The sequence below is a fragment of the Mesoplodon bidens genome (genome assembly GCF_964165515.1).
Source record: "Mesoplodon bidens genome assembly, chromosome: 15".
NCBI lineage: Eukaryota > Metazoa > Chordata > Mammalia > Artiodactyla > Ziphiidae > Mesoplodon > Mesoplodon bidens.
In genome coordinates, this window is record NC_138171.1 from 29,748,178 (window position 1) to 29,764,045 (window position 15,868).

The window sequence follows — 15,868 nt, forward strand, 5'->3', positions numbered from 1 at the left end:
CGGACGCAAATGTCAGCGGGCAACAGAGGGTGGGGGCGGAGCCCGCGGACTACGCGTCCCGTGGTGCCCCGCGGCCACTTCCGGGCCCCAGTGATGCCCTGCGGCGCGCCGGACGCTAGGCGGTCAGGCCATGCTTCGTGCGCTGAGCGCCCTGGGCGCGCGGCCCATGGGCCGGCCCCCAGCCCCGTTTCTGCTCCCCGTGCGCTGCCGCAAGACCCGCCACGACCCGCCGGCCAAGTCTAAGGTCGGGCGCGTGGCGACCCCACCCGCTGTGGATCCTGCGGAATTCTTCGTACTGACGGAGCGTTACCGGCAGTACCGCCAGACGGTGCGCGCCCTCAGGTGTGTGTGACGGAGGGGGAGGCGGTGCCGTCCGGCGTGTGTGTTAGGGCGGGCAGGCGAAGAGAGTGCCGACCTTGGGCGCGTCTCCGTCCAGGCTGGAGTTCGTGTCCGAGGTGCGCAAGAAGGTGCACGAGGCCCGGGCCGGGGTCTTGGCAGAGCGCAAGGCACTGGAGGACGCCGCTGAGCACCGCGAGCTGATGGCCTGGAACCAGGCGGAGAACCAGCGACTGCGCGAGCTGCGGTGAGTGGGGCGGGAGGCGAAGCGGGGATGCCTTGCCGGCCGGGAGACACCCATCCACGCTCAACCTCGGCCTGTCACTCCTCCCAGGATGGCCAGGCTGCGGCAGGAGGCGCGGGAGCAGGAGCGGCGGCAGGCGGAAGAGGAGGCCCGGCAGGCCCGAGAGGCGCAGGCTTGGGCGCAGCTCAAGGAGCGTGAAGTGCTGCAGCTGCAGGTGGGCCGTGTCTCCAGAGGGTGGGGCTGCAGGCCGCGAACTCCGCCGGTGCCGCGAGTCCTGCGTGCAGCCAGGTGGGGGAGGTGGGGCCCCGGCTACATGCAGAGGGAAGAGAGTAGCCTTGAGTCTTGACACGGGGTTAGCAGGTGAGGATTTGGAAGAGGAGGCGTGCAGGGAGAGTGCCTGTCAGGCGCGAAGACCCGGAGGTGAGAGTTGACACCGCAGTGTTCCCTTGGCTAGCCACTGTCTGTGAGACTGGCCCCCGCGTTCCCCAAGGAGTTTATATTTTGCCGTGAGGGTGGGAAAGTCACCGAAGGGTTTAAACATTTTGGCCTGGGATGGCAGGTATGAGACTTAAAAGCAGGGAGACCAGTTAGAAGTGATCCAGCGAGAATGGATGAGGCTTGAGTTAAAGTAATGGAGAAGGACAGTTTGAGAGAGATTGAGAGATCTAGGCAATATTGAGAGACTGATTCCACCCAGTGAATTGTCACAGCTGGTGTGTCTGGGTTTTGGCCGAAGTGTCCAGGGGATGATTGTCTAAGAGAACTGAATGTGGCAAAGCTGCCTGATGTTCTTCCACTGGAAGGTCAGCGGGGTGCTCAGAGAAGACCTGGGCTGCAGACATCTTTCCCACAGGAGAGCTGGAGCCCCTCCCTCAGTGGGCTAAAGGCTAGCAGGCATGTTCTGAGGGCTTCCATTCAGTTGGCCTTCTCTCTTCCAATAGGAGGAAGCAAAAAACTTCATCACCCGAGAGAACCTGGAGGCGCGGGTGGAAGAAGCCTTGGACTCCCCCAAGAGTTACAATTGGGCCATCACCAGAGAGGGGCTGGTGGTCAGGCCACAGCACAAGGGCTCCTGAGGGCCCTGTAAGGACAGTGTCCACCCAGGGACCATGGGGGTAGGGGGGTTGGGCCTGATCTGGAATAAAGCAGTTGTTTCTGATGAAGAAGGAGGCTCTGCCTATTCCAGTGCAGCCTTCACTTTGGGCCTCAGCACCCACCACTTGGTCAGAAACTCCACACACACAGTGCCCTGTTCTGCACCCATGTACAACTCTTAGCAAGGCACCAGACCTTAGAAGTTTCCATCTCACAGAGGAGCATAGTCTCCTCGGCAGCCAGGTCATCTCCTGAGTATCCTCAAGGTCCAGTGGTTGGCATATTGCAGTCCTTGGGCCAAATCTGGCCTATTGCTTCTTTTTGTAAATAAAGTGTATTGGAGCACAGCCACAGTTATTCATTGACTGCTCTCATACTACAATGGCAGAGATGAGCAGGTGCAACAGAGACCTTATGACTTGCAAAGTCTAAAATATTGTTTTATGCCTTTTTAAATTGAAATATAGTTGATTTACAATGTTTTGTTAGTTTCAGGTGTGCGGCAGAGTGATTGAGTTATACATCTATTCTTTTTTAGATTCCTTTCCATTATAGGTTATTACAAGATAATATAGTTCCCTGTGCTGTACAGTAGGTCCTTGCTGCTTATCTGTTTTATATATAGTAATGTGTATATTTTAATCCCAAACTGCCCCCCCCCCGATTATATGACTTTTTTTTTTTTGGAGGGCCGTACCATGCGGCATGCAGAGCTTCCACTACCAGGGGATCAGACCTGTGCCTCCTGCAGTGGAAGTGCAGAGTCTTAACCACTGGACCACCAGGGAAGTCCTATATGACTTTTTACAGAAAAAGTTTGTTGATCTAGGGCTTTCAGGCTCCAGCAAGGAGCAGGTATCACCCAGTAACTGAGCCACAAAGTAGCCATTGGCCAAAGATCTGCTTCTGCTTGACCCTGAGTTTTGCTGGCCAGGGTCTGGTGTGCCCAAGACACAAAAGGCAAAAAGACCCCATTTCTTCTGGTGACCCTCTCCACCTTTGGCCTCAGTGACCCACATTTACCCTGGCAGTGCCAGCTTCCTTGGACCTCACACCAGATTGGTGCTGGCAGAGGCTTGATTGACCTTTATAATGTCAGTGTGGCTTGTCAAGCACTTGGAGCAAACCAGAAATACTTGTGATTAAAGTTCACAAGGTTGGGAACTTCCCTGGTGGTCCAGTGGGTAAGACTCCGTGCTGCCAATGGAGGGGGCCCGGGTTCAATCCCTGGTTGGGAATCTAGATCCTGCATGCATGCCACAGCTACGAGTCCGCATGCCACAACTAAAAGATCCCGCGGGCCTCAACCAAGACCCAGCGCAGCCTAAATAAATAAATATTAAAATAAAGTTCACAAGGTTGAATGAGCATACAGATCCACAGCCCCTACTCAGGTGCAGACCCTCCAAGAGCATCCAGGGTGAGGAAGAGACATGTTTCTCTGAGCCAGAGCTTATGTCCCTTTGCCACCATTCACTGAACTTTGCCTGGATACCACCAGAGGAAAAAACAGAATCCTTGCTTCTTTCCCTAATTCCCATGTTGTAGATAGGACCTGAGACCCTCAAGAAATGAAAACCTTTTAGGGAATATGGGCAATCCCTCACGTTCAGGTAGGGAAGCGGGTAACAGAGATGCAAGCAAAGGGCCATGATTATCATAGTGCCTAGGACACAGTCCTATCAGGGTATTGCATCCCTGAGGGCAGTGGCCTCCCTCCTCAGGCTGGTAATAGCTCTTCTCTTCCCTGGTACTGAGCCCAGGCACAGTGGAGTCCTGGATTTCAGGTGCTCAGCGTAATTTCTAGGGTGAGAGCTGATGGGCACACATTGTGGGCCATGGTTTATGCCCACAGCCTTGGGCTTTGTTATGGTGAGGAGTGGGCCATCTGGTCCCCTGCAGAGGAAGCCTTTGGTGAGCTTTCACATGGGACATTGAGCCTGTTTGGGGAAGTCCCTGCTCCTCTATCAGGATCCAGACAAGCCTTCTGTCTTCAGATACAGGAGACAGTGTCATACCTTCTTGAAACTCTGTTTTTGGGCTGTTTTTCCTTCACTGGTATCCTGCATGGGGCTATAATTCCTTAGCATTCACTGCTGATGGCAGCATGTCATGCAGAGCTACCTGTAAACCAAGCTTGAACATTTTTGTTCTCCACCCACAGCCATCTTACTGGTTTCGGCACGAATAGGCCGTTTAGTAACTTCAGGGTTAATTCAAGCCTAATGCCATCTGTACCTGCATTGAATGGATTGTAAGGTGCTGCTAGGTGCACAGGTAAGCTGTCAGATCATACCCAGTCCAGGTTGCAGAGTTATGTGGTGTCCTATGGAAGAATGCTTAATCTCCAGTGGAACCCTAATAGTTAACCTGATGGGCAGTCTTGCTCAGAAACACCAGGATCTCTTCTGATTCTTACCCCAAGTTCCAAATACGGTTTGGATCTGCTACAGACAATGTAAGCTTGTACCTCCTAGAGAGAATCTTCTCTTGCTCAAGGCCCCACTTAGTAGTAGATTTGAGGGCTACCCAATAAATGCATTTGGAGCACAATACCCAAATGTAAATGCTTTCACCAAAATTTGAAGAGGCCTACTGTGCTTTGTGCACAGTAGGGTAGAGAGGATAGGGGACAAGTAGAATTTGTGTTTCACTTGTTGGGAGAGGTATGCTGACCCCCAAGAACTTGGTTGAGTAAGCACTTTTTTCCCAGGATTTATGTCCCCAATCAAGCATACGTGTTTGGGGAAGTTCCGTGGTGGTCCATTGGTTAGGACTTGGTGCTTTCACTGCTGTGGCACGAGTTCAATCCCTGGTCGGGCAAGTAAGATCCCGCAAGCCCCTGCAAGCCTCGCGGTATGGCCAGAAAAAAAAAAGCATAGATGTTTTACCAAAACACGTAGGATTCTTGCCGCTCCCAATAGGAAAAGCAGCATGACGTCAGCAAAGTGGACCACCATTATGTCCTTGGGGTGGGTGGTCAGGGTCTTGAGGATTAGATTGTGCAGAGTTATTCACCTCTTGGGCTGGGTTGTGGTGATACACTGCTGCCAGGGCAAGGCATACTGCTAGTAGTAGTCCAAGTGGACAGAAAAGAATGTATTTGCCACGTGAATGGGTGCCGGGTGCCTCCTCAGTCTGTTCCGTCAAGTAGACCACCTAGACCTCAGTAAGCCTAAAGTCATTCCCCATATTTTTGCAGTATACTCTATATTTTCTGTGTGTATACAATGTTCCCTGAAATCATTGGGAAATTTCCCTGTGAACTTACCCTGTGGTTATTTTCCTGACACAAGTACAGAGGTGAAATGGATACCTAGGAAACAAGCCTAGTTGACTGCTAAAATGAGGGCAATTCTGAATTCTGGCAGGAAGAGTCAAGCTTGGAACTCTTTTTCCTTCCCAAATAGGAAATCAGAAGCGATATTTGCAATCCCAAATCCTGAGACAAACAGGCATTTCTCCCGAGGGGTGCTCCGATGATTATTTCCTCAGTGCAGGTAAATGCATAAGCCATGAATGTGAACATCCATGTCTGGGTAAATTCATAGTGCAGTTGACAAAGCCTTGAGATCAAGAACCTGTAAGGAAGAACACCATACTGCCATGGGGCCCAATAAAGTGACATAAAGAAAGGCAGAGCTGCATAAGCCCCACCCTCACCAGTACTCTACAGTGGCTCTGTGGGTCACTGATATCTAATAATCTTCCACCATTCTTTGGGCATTTTCCCTCGCTGAGGGAAGTGTTATATTCACACTCATTTTTTTAATGCTGGCTCATGCGGGAGAAAATGGTCTGAGAGTGGGACTTTGTGTCTGGGAAACCCATAACTGAGGTATAAACGTCAACCATGACTATTGCACCTTTGCCTGTCACTGCCAGAGCCAAGCCCGCAAGTGCTGGTGCTGGCTGACCCATTGCTGCTGCTGGAACTGCAGTGCCTGTGCAGGAAGGAACCCAGGAGCCACACTTAACCGCTTCCACTGCTGCTGCAGCTGCCAGGAGTACCAGAAGCTGAGGGGAAATGTGGATTTGCCCCTCCTCTGGCTTTAAAAACAAATCTTTTGTCAGTGACTCCTATGTTACTGTCATAATGGAAGCCAGCTGGCAAGGAAGGCTGGGAAATGTGTGCAGGCCTCCAGCCTCCTGTGGAACTGAGAGCTATGGATGAATAACCGGTACAAACCAATTTTTTTAGAAGCACTGTTTCTTATAACTTTACAGTATTTAGAATGGGATAGGCAGAATTGTTTTGTGGGGACTTCTTTAAAATAAGGCGAAATGGGGCCTCCCTGGTGGCGCAGTGGTTGAGAGTCTGCCTGCCGATGCAGGGGACACGGGCTCGTGCCCCTGTCCGGGAAGATCCCACATGCCACGGAGCGGCTGGGCCCGTGAGCCATGGCCGCTGAGCCTGTGCGTCCGGAGCCTGTGCTCCGCAACAGGAGAGGCCACAACAGTGAGAGGCCCGCGTACCGCAAAAAAAAAAAAAAAAAAAAAAAGGCGAAATGAAATTTGAAACAGTCATATATTTTGGCAATCAGGGATTCACACTTCCTGAAATTCTGCAAAAATTATCAATAGCAACAAACAGAGCATATCACTAGCTTGTTTTTTAATCTGAAAAATGTGATACTTTCAAATATAATTTTGTCTAAAAACATAGTTTAATTCTAACTTTTAATAATAGACAAATTTTATTTGTCAAGAAGAGTTTCATGTAAAATATCTCCAAATTATTGTTTGGCAAAGGTCATTAAAATACATATTTTTGAAAACAGCAGTTTGTAAGCAGCTGTTCTATATACATCTCTTTTATCATCATTTATCAGGATTGTCACTTCTTTGTGTGAGACACATGGTTTTTTCCTTCTGAATATTTTATTGCTGCCTGTGACATTCAGCACTTCGGAAATTTTTTTAAATGACAAATTTCCCAGACAACATATGGCCTGGAAGAAAATATTTGCAAACGATGTGACCAACAAAGGCTTAATTTCCAAAATACACAAACAGCTCATACAACTCAATATCAAAACAAAAGACAACCCCACCAAAAAATGGGCAGAAAACTTAAGTATACATTTCTCCAAAGAAGACATACAGAAGGCCAACAGGCACATGAAAAGATGCTCAGCATTGCTAATTATTAGAGAAATGCAAATCAAAACTACAATGGGGGATCACCTCATACTGTCAGAATGGCCATCATCAAAAAGTCTACAAATAACTCACTCGGCCCATAGTAGGCCTTCAATAAATCATCATTCCCCCACATTAAAAAAATTAAAAGTCTACAAATAATAAATGCTGGAGAGCGTGTGGAGAAAAGGGGATCCTCCTACGCTGTTGGTGGGAATGTAAATTGGTGTAGCCACTATGGAGAACAGTATGGAGCTTCCTTAAAAAACTAAAAATAGAGTTTCCGTATGATCCAGCAATCCCACTCCTGGGCATATATCTGCAAAAGACGAGAACTCCGATGAGAAAAGATACATGCACCCCAATGTTCATAACAGCACTATTTACAATCTCCAAGACACGGAAGCAACCTAAGTGTCCATCAACAGATGAATGGATAAAGAAGATGTGGTGTACATATACAATGGACTATTACTCAGCCATAAAAAAGAATGAAATAATGCCATTTGCAGCAATATGGATGTACCTACAGATTATCATTCTAGGTGAAGTAAATCAGACAAAGACAAATATCATATGATATCACTTATATGTGGAATCTAAAAAAATGATGCAACTGAACTTATTTACAGAACGGTAACAGACTCAGACATAGAAAGCAATCTTATGATTACCAAAGGGGAAAGGTCAGGGGCAGGGATAAATTGGAAGTTTGGAATTAACAGGTACACACTACTCTACATAAAATAACCAACAAGGTCCTACTATATAACACAGGGAACTATATTCAATATCTTGTAAAAAACCTATAATGAAAAAGAATTTATATGTATGTATGTGTGTATATATATATGTATGTGTGTATATATATATATATATATGTGTATATATATATATATATATATATATATCTGAATCACTTTGCTGTACACCTGAAACTAACAACGTTGTAAATCAACTATACTTCAATAAAAAAATAAAAAATAAAATTATATAGCCAATAATAACAAACAATTTCCAGTATTTCTGTTACTTCCTGACTGGGCAAAATTTAAGTTTTTGTTTTTGGATGATCTTTGCAAGTAGAATAACTGCCCCAGAAAACTAATTTGGGGATGACTTGACCGGATTGAGTCACACCTTGTGGCTTCCGAGACCCTTTTGTGAGTTTATAGTAGAAATTAAAAATCTCCACGAGATATGGGAGTGTTTGCATGATTTCCCAGCTCACTGCTTCAATCCAGAAATCCATATGAATAAGTTAAAAATAGAGAAAGCGTGGTGAGAGGCTACATAGCTTAGTGGTTACAAACCTGGTGCCATCTGCCTGGGTTTGAATCCCAGCTCCCCTTCATACTACTTTGTTCCCAATGTCTTTGGGAACATTTCTTAGTCTCTCTATGCCTCAGTTTCCTCAAAAGTAAAATAGGAATAATACTGATATCTACCTATAAGATTATTGTAATTAAATGAGACATTCATGTAAAGCTAAAGTTCAGTGCTTGGGACTTAGTAGGTGCTCAATACATGTTAAATGCTGTTTTTTAATGAAACTAGAGAATGGCCTTAAACTCATACCACGAACTAAAACAATATGGTGATTCCTCAAAAGAATTATATGCCAAATACAGTAAAATTGGGAATCAATTGCCGGAGGAAGCCAAGATCCACTCTGCAGCTTCCCCTACCTCCAGCAGAGGGCAGCCTCACCAAGACAGTGACAGGGCCTTCAAAAGTTGGTAAATTTGACATTATTTTTACAAAGAAATGAAAGAAGGAAAGGCAGCAGGAACCTAGGTAGTTGTTCTCTCAGTCTGTTTCCTCTGACATCACTCTGTCTCTTAAATCTGTTGCTCTCTGTACATTTGCAGTCTGCCTCTCTCTGTCTCTCATTTGAAAGTAAGTTGCAGCCATCACAACACTTTATCTCTAAACATTTAAACATACATCATTTCAGAACAAGGTCATTTTCCAAAATAACTGTAATGTTATTATCTACCCAAGAAATCAACTCCCTATTTCCCCCTCCTTCGAGCCTCTGACAACTACCATTCTACTTTCTGTCTCTATGAATTTGACTATTCTAGATATCTCATATAAGTGAAATCATACAGTATTTGTCTTTTTTGTGACTGACTTATTCACTTAGCATGATGTCTTCAAGGTTTATCCATGTTGCATCATGTGTCAGAATTTCCTTTTTGGGGAGGGGCATGCCACACACCTTGTGGGATCTTAGTTCCCTGACTAGGGATCGAACCCAGGCCCAGCAGTAAAAGCACCAAGTCCTAACCACTGGACTGCCGGGGAATTCCCTCCTTCCTTTTTAAAAAAGTCACATTGATCATTGAAATACAATGGTATTCCTTTGTATGTATATACCACATTTTGTTTACCCATTCATCCACCCATGGACACTTAGGTTGCTTTCACATTTTGGCTATTGTGAATAATGTTGCTATGGACATGGGTATACAAATATCTCTTCAAGACCATGCTTTCAATTCTTTTGCATATATACCCCGAAGTAGAATTGCTGGATCATATGGGAATTTTATTTTTAATATTTTGAGGAATCACCCTACTATTTTCCATGGCAGCTGTACCATTTTACATTCCCACCAATAGTGCACAAAGGTTCGTTTGTCTACATCCTTGCCAACACGTTATTTTCTGTTTTTGTTTTTGTTTGTTTGGTTGATTTTGATAGATCCCAATGGTGTCTCATTGTGATTTTTATTTGAATTTTTTAGTTTTGATGAAGCCTAGGTTATCGATTTTTTTCCTTTCATGGATCATGCTTTTGGTGTCATATCTAAGACTCATTACCTAATAATCACAGGTAATAAACATTTTTTTCCTACTATTCTAAAAGTTTGATAGTCTTCAGTTTTACATTTAGATCTATAATCCATGTCAGTTAATATTTGTATAAGGTGTGAAGTTTAAGTCAAGTTTCATTATTCTACATATGCTACCTAGTAGTTCTTGAACCACTTGTTGAAAAGACTAGCTTTTCTCCTTTGAATTGCCTTTGAACGTTTGGCAAAAATTAACTGACTTGGACTTCCCTGGTGGTGCAGTGGTTAAGAATCTGCCTGCCAATGCAGGGGAGATGGGTTCGAGCCTTGGGCCAGGAGGGTCTCACATGCCACGGAGCAACTAAGTCCGTGCGCCACAACTACTGAGCCTGCACTCTAGAGCCCGCGAGCCACAACTGCTGAGCCCATGAGCCACAACTACTGAGCCCGCATGCCACAACTGCTGAAGCCCACGTGCCTAGAGCCCATGCTCTGCAACAAAGAGAAGCCACCATAATGAGAAGCCCACACACCACATCGAAGAGTAGTCCCCGCTCACTGCACCTAGAGAAGGCCCACATGCAACAACGAAGACCCAACGCAGCCATAAATAAATAAACAAACAAACAAACTGACTTTGTCAGTTTCCTGGTTTGGGGTTATGTAAAACACTATCAATGGGGGATCTTGAGGGAAGCTGCGTAAAAGGTATAGCTTAAATCTCTATTAATTTTTGCAACTTTTTGTGTCTTTAAATATTTTAAAATACAGTATTTTAAAAAATCAGTTGGCCATATTTGTGTGGACCTATTTTTAGATTCTCTATTATGTCCCCCTGGTCTATGTGTTTTGATTATTGTAACTTTATGGTAATTCTTAAAATCAGGTAGTATGATTCATCCACCTTTATTCTTCTTTTACCAAATTGTTTTGGCTATTCCAGTTCCTTTGCTTTCCATTTGAATTTTAGATTCAGCTTGTCTGTATTTACAAAAATTCCTGCTGGAATTTTGATTAAAGTTGTGATATTGTTTTATCAATTAGATATTATTTTATAACCCACAGTATAGTCTGTAGGTCAATGTGTTCCATGTGCTTTTGTAAAGAATGTATATTTTAAGCATGTTATGACACACATGACCCTATCTATGAAACAGAGACAGACTCACAGACATAGAGAACAGACTTGTGGTTGCCAAGGGAAAAGAGGTTAGGGGAGGGATGGAGTGGGAGTTTGGGGCTAGCAGATATAAGCTATTATATATAGAATGGATAAACAACAAGGTCCTACTATATAGCACAGAGAACTATATTCAATATACTGTGATAAACCATAATGGAAAAGAATATAAAATATATATATATATATGGATAACTGAATTGGTTCGCTGTATAGCAGAAATTAACACATTGTAAATCAACTATACTTCAATAAAAAGCAACAACAAAAACAAGGACCTACTGTATAGCACAGGGAACTATATTCAGTGTCTTGTAAGAATCTGAAAAAGTGTGTGTGTGTATCTATCTATCTATCTATCTATCTATATATATATATCTGAATCACTTTGCTGTACACCTGAAGCTAACACAACATTGTAACTTAACTATACTTCAATATTTTTAAATGGTTAAAAAAAATCCCAACAGGAATAAAAACAAAAAGAAAGAAGGTATATTTTGTTTTTGAGTGACGTGTATATTGTTTTTGAGTGAAGTATTGTGTAAATTTCAATTAGATCCAGCTGGTTGGTGGTGGAGTTCAGTTCTGTATCCTTGTTGATGTTCTGTCTACTACTATCAATTACTGAGAGTGGAATATTAAAGTCTTTGATTATAATTGTGGATTTGTCTATTTCTCCTTTTAGTTCTGTTAGTTTTTGCTTCGTGTATTGTTACTGAGTCCAAGCTTGCTCTGCTTGCCTCACGACAAGCCAATAAACTGGGAGACGAGGTGCTGAGGCAAGGAATAGCATCTTCATTCAGAAAGCTGGCAGACCAAAAAGATGGCAGACTAGTATACTCCAAAAACACGTCTTATCAGGATCTGGATGCCAGTTTCTCTTATAGAACAGAGAGGGGGAAGAGGTGAGGAAGTAAAGTAAAAAGACCATTTGTTTTGCAAAATCTCCTCCCTCAGCCCACATGGGGAGGGGATGTGTTAATTTCTTCTTTTCTGCAGCCATTCACAGGTGGGCAGGGTCAGAATGTCTCTCTGTGAGCTGAATAAAGGCCTTCTAGTTTAACTGTCAGGCAGAGGTGCAGGGTTCCCTGTGGCAGGCCATTTTTTATGCTTACAGCTATAGACAGTGATTTTAATAATACCAAAAGCAACGAAAAGCAAAGGTTAAAGTAAAGGAAACAGAACCAACATGGAGTCAGAATTTGCTCTTCCCTGTTACAATTCCCCACTGTCAATGTCCATTACACAGTCTTGTGGAAAAAGGGGCGATGACCGTTCTGCTTCTTGTTGTGTCTCGTCAAATGGATCTTTCTGGGAATGTCCGCCATCAGTGCCAGTGTTCCAAATGTTGCTTCTTTTGTTCCTCTTTGGAAAGTGTCTACTTTACACCTGTAGACTTAAAGAATATTCACAACCTTAAAGTTGAGAGTTATGTTTTATTCAACAGGAATTTTGAGGACTTCAAGCCCAGGAGGCAACATCTCAAATTAAAGAATTTAGTGCTTTTCTATGTAGGGGAAGATGCAAGAGCCTGGGCTCACTGAAATCATTCCTTTGATATGCACCTCAGCTATCTGGGGCCTGTATCCTGTATTTTCATATCCTGAGTTTCCTCAGGGCTCACCATAGGGAGTGGCTGCAGTCTAATGGCTGATATGGCAGGAAACATTTCATTTCTTAGATCTTCTCCTCTTGGTCAGGAATTTGACCAATGTTTGGGAGACACTTCATGATCAAATTTTGTCCCACAGCACTGGGAGGCTCATCCCAGATCAGGCAAAAATTCTTAAAATGCAACTCCAGGAGCTAATTTTTGGATTAGGCCCTATCAATAATTAAAGATTCTCTGGATCCTCTGTCAATTATGATCCAGGAGACATTTTCCCTTATTGCTTCTTCCCATACTTAGAATCACATTATTACAATTATTTTATGTTATAAATGTGATCTGTTTCCTCAAGATGTTTAGCCATAAAAGTTTTGTTGGAGACCTTGTTTCACACTGGGTACTGTAAGAGACAACAATCTTGTAAAATAGGATATAAATAATGCAGCTAGTAACATTGACAAAGTACAAAGCACAAACAATTTGGAAACAAAGAACAAATTAATACAATGATTGGTATAGCTAGTTGTAATCCAGTTGCAATAACGAGTGACCAAAGGAACCATAACTGATTTAATGAGCCATCTGCAGTTTCACTGTACCACCCATGCATACTTAGACGTACATGGCTTAATCTTTGAGACAAGCATATACTACTGGCAGGATCAACCAGGTAGAGAGAAAAAGATAAATGTTTTCTCTTTGTTTACAAAGGCATACTTTATCAACCTGTTGTAGGTAATAGCCTAAGAGAAAAGGTTTTTTCTGAAAAACTAAGATTAAAGCTAATATATTTCCCAAAGTCATAAAGTTATAAATCATATTTACCAGTCCTTTCAGTCCATGTAATTAATTCCTGTTGATCTGGATGAAGTAATCAGGCTTTCCATTAGGTTTTTTTTTTTGAGTTTTTGAATTTCACTTTATTTTTTTATACAGCAGGTTCTTATTAGTTATCCATTTTATACATATTAGTATATATAGGTCAATCCCAATCTCCCAATTCATCCCACTACCACCATCCCCCCTCCCCGGCCACTTTCCCCTCTTGGTGTCCATACGTTTGTTCTCTACATCTGTGTCTCAATTTCTGCCCTGTAAACCAGTTCATCTGTACCATTTTTCTAGGTTCCACATATGTGCATTTATATACAATATTTGTTTTTCTCTTTCTGACTTACTTCACTCTGTATGACAGTCTCTAGATCCATCCAAGTCTCTACAAATGACCCACTTTCGTTCCTTTTTATGGCTGAGTAATATTCCATTGTATATATGTACCACTACTTCTTTATCCATTCATCTATCAATGGACATTTAGGTTGCTTCCATGACCTGGCTATTGTAAATAGTGCTGCAATGAACATTGGGGTACATGTGTCTTTTTGAATTATGGTTTTCTCTGGGTATGTGCCCAGTAGTGGGATTGCTGGGTCGTATGGTAGTTCTATTTTTAGTTTCTTAAGGAACCTCCATACTGTTCTCCATAGTGGCTGTATCAATTCACATTCCCACCAGCAGTGCAAGAGTGTTCCCTTTTCTCCACACCCTCTCCAGCATTTATTGTTTCTAGATTTTTTTTTTTTTTTTTTTTTTTTTTTTACTTTTTATTTTATATTGGAGTATAGCCGATTAACAATGTTGTGATAGTTTCAGATGCACAGCAAAGGGACTCGGCTATACATATGCATGTACCCATTCTCCCCCAAACTCCCCTCCCATCCAGGCTGCCACATAACATTGAGCAGAGTCCCCTGTGCTATATAGTAGGTCCACTGGTTATCCATTTTTTTTAAGTTTATTTATTTATTTTTTTAATTAGTTTCTGCTTTATAACAAAGTGAATCAGTCATACATATACATCTGTTCCCACATCCCTTCCCTCATGCATCTCCCTCCCTCCCACCCTCCCCATCCCACCCCTCCAGGCGGTCACAAAGCACCGAGCTGATCTCCCTGTGCTCTGCGGCTGCTTCCCACTATCTATCTACCTTACGTTTGGTAGTGTATACACGTCCATGCCTCTCTTTCGCCTTGTCACAGCCCACCCTTCCCCCTCCCCATATCCTCAAGTCCATTCTCAAGTAGGTCTGCGTCTTCATTCCCGTTTTGCCCCTAGGTTCTTCATGACATTTTTTTTTTAAATTCCGTATATATGTGTTAGCATACGGTATTTGTCTTTCTCTTTCTGACTAACTTCACTCTGTATGACAGACTCTAGGTCTATCCACCTCATTACAAATAGCTCAGTTTCGTTTCTTTTTATGGCTGAGTAATATTCCATTGTATATATGTGCCACATCTTCTTTATCCATTCATCCGATGATGGACACTTAGGTTGTTTCCAGCTCCGGGCTATTGTGAATAGAGCTGCAATGAACATTTTGGTACATGTCTCTTTTTGAATTATGGTTTTCTCAGGGTATATGCCCAGTAGTGGGATTGCTGGGTCATATGGTAGTTCTATTTGTAGTTTTTTAAGGAACCTCCATACCGTTCTCCATAGTGGCTGTACCAATTCACATTCCCACCAGCAGTGCAAGAGTGTTCCCTTTTCTCCACACCCTCTCCAGCATTTATTGTTTCTAGATTTCTTTTTTTTTTTTAATTAGTTTCTGCTTTATAACAAAGTGAATCAGTCATACATATACATCTGTTCCCACATCCCTTCCCTCATGCATCTCCCTCCCTCCCACCCTCCCCATCCCACCCCTCCAGGCGGTCACAAAGCACCGAGCTGATCTCCCTGTGCTCTGCGGCTGCTTCCCACTATCTATCTACCTTACGTTTGGTAGTGTATATATGTCCATGCCTCTCTTTCGCTTTGTCACAGCTTACCCTTCCCCCTCCCCATATCCTCAAGTCCATTCTCAAGTAGGTCTGTGTCTTTATTCTCGTTTTGCCCCTAGGTTCTTCATGACATTTTTTTTTAAATTCCGTATATATGTGTTAGCATACGGTATTTGTCTTTCTCTTTCTGACTAACTTCACTCTGTATGACAGACTCTAGGTCTATCCACCTCATTACAAATAGCTCAGTTTCGTTCCTTTTTATGGCTGAGTAATATTCCATTGTATATATGTACCACTACTTCTTTATCCATTCATCTATCAATGGACATTTAGGTTGCTTCCATGACCTGGCTATTGTAAATAGTGCTGCAATGAACATTGGGGTACATGTGTCTTTTTGAATTATGGTTTTCTCTGGGTATGTGCCCAGTAGTGGGATTGCTGGGTCGTATGGTAGTTCTATTTTTAGTTTCTTAAGGAACCTCCATACTGTTCTCCATAGTGGCTGTATCAATTCACATTCCCACCAGCAGTGCAAGAGTGTTCCCTTTTCTCCACACCCTCTCCAGCATTTATTGTTTCTAGATTTTTTGATGATGGCCATTCTGACCAGTGTGAGATGATACCTCATTGTAGTTTTGATTGCCATTTCTCTAATGATTAATGAT

At 43.3% G+C, this 15,868-nt stretch overlaps 1 protein-coding gene across 1 annotated transcript; it reads left to right on the forward strand.

Annotated features, from left to right (window-relative positions):
• Positions 1-60: 60 nt before the first annotated feature.
• On the forward strand, positions 61-2,022 carry MRPS26 (mitochondrial ribosomal protein S26). The gene is made up of 4 exons (XM_081256460.1): positions 61-342; positions 437-583; positions 671-794; positions 1,522-2,022. The coding sequence occupies exons 1-4, from the start codon at positions 131-133 to the stop codon at positions 1,654-1,656; spliced, it is 618 nt and encodes a 205-aa protein (XP_081112586.1). The 5' UTR covers positions 61-130; the 3' UTR covers positions 1,657-2,022.
• Positions 2,023-15,868: the final 13,846 nt, after the last annotated feature.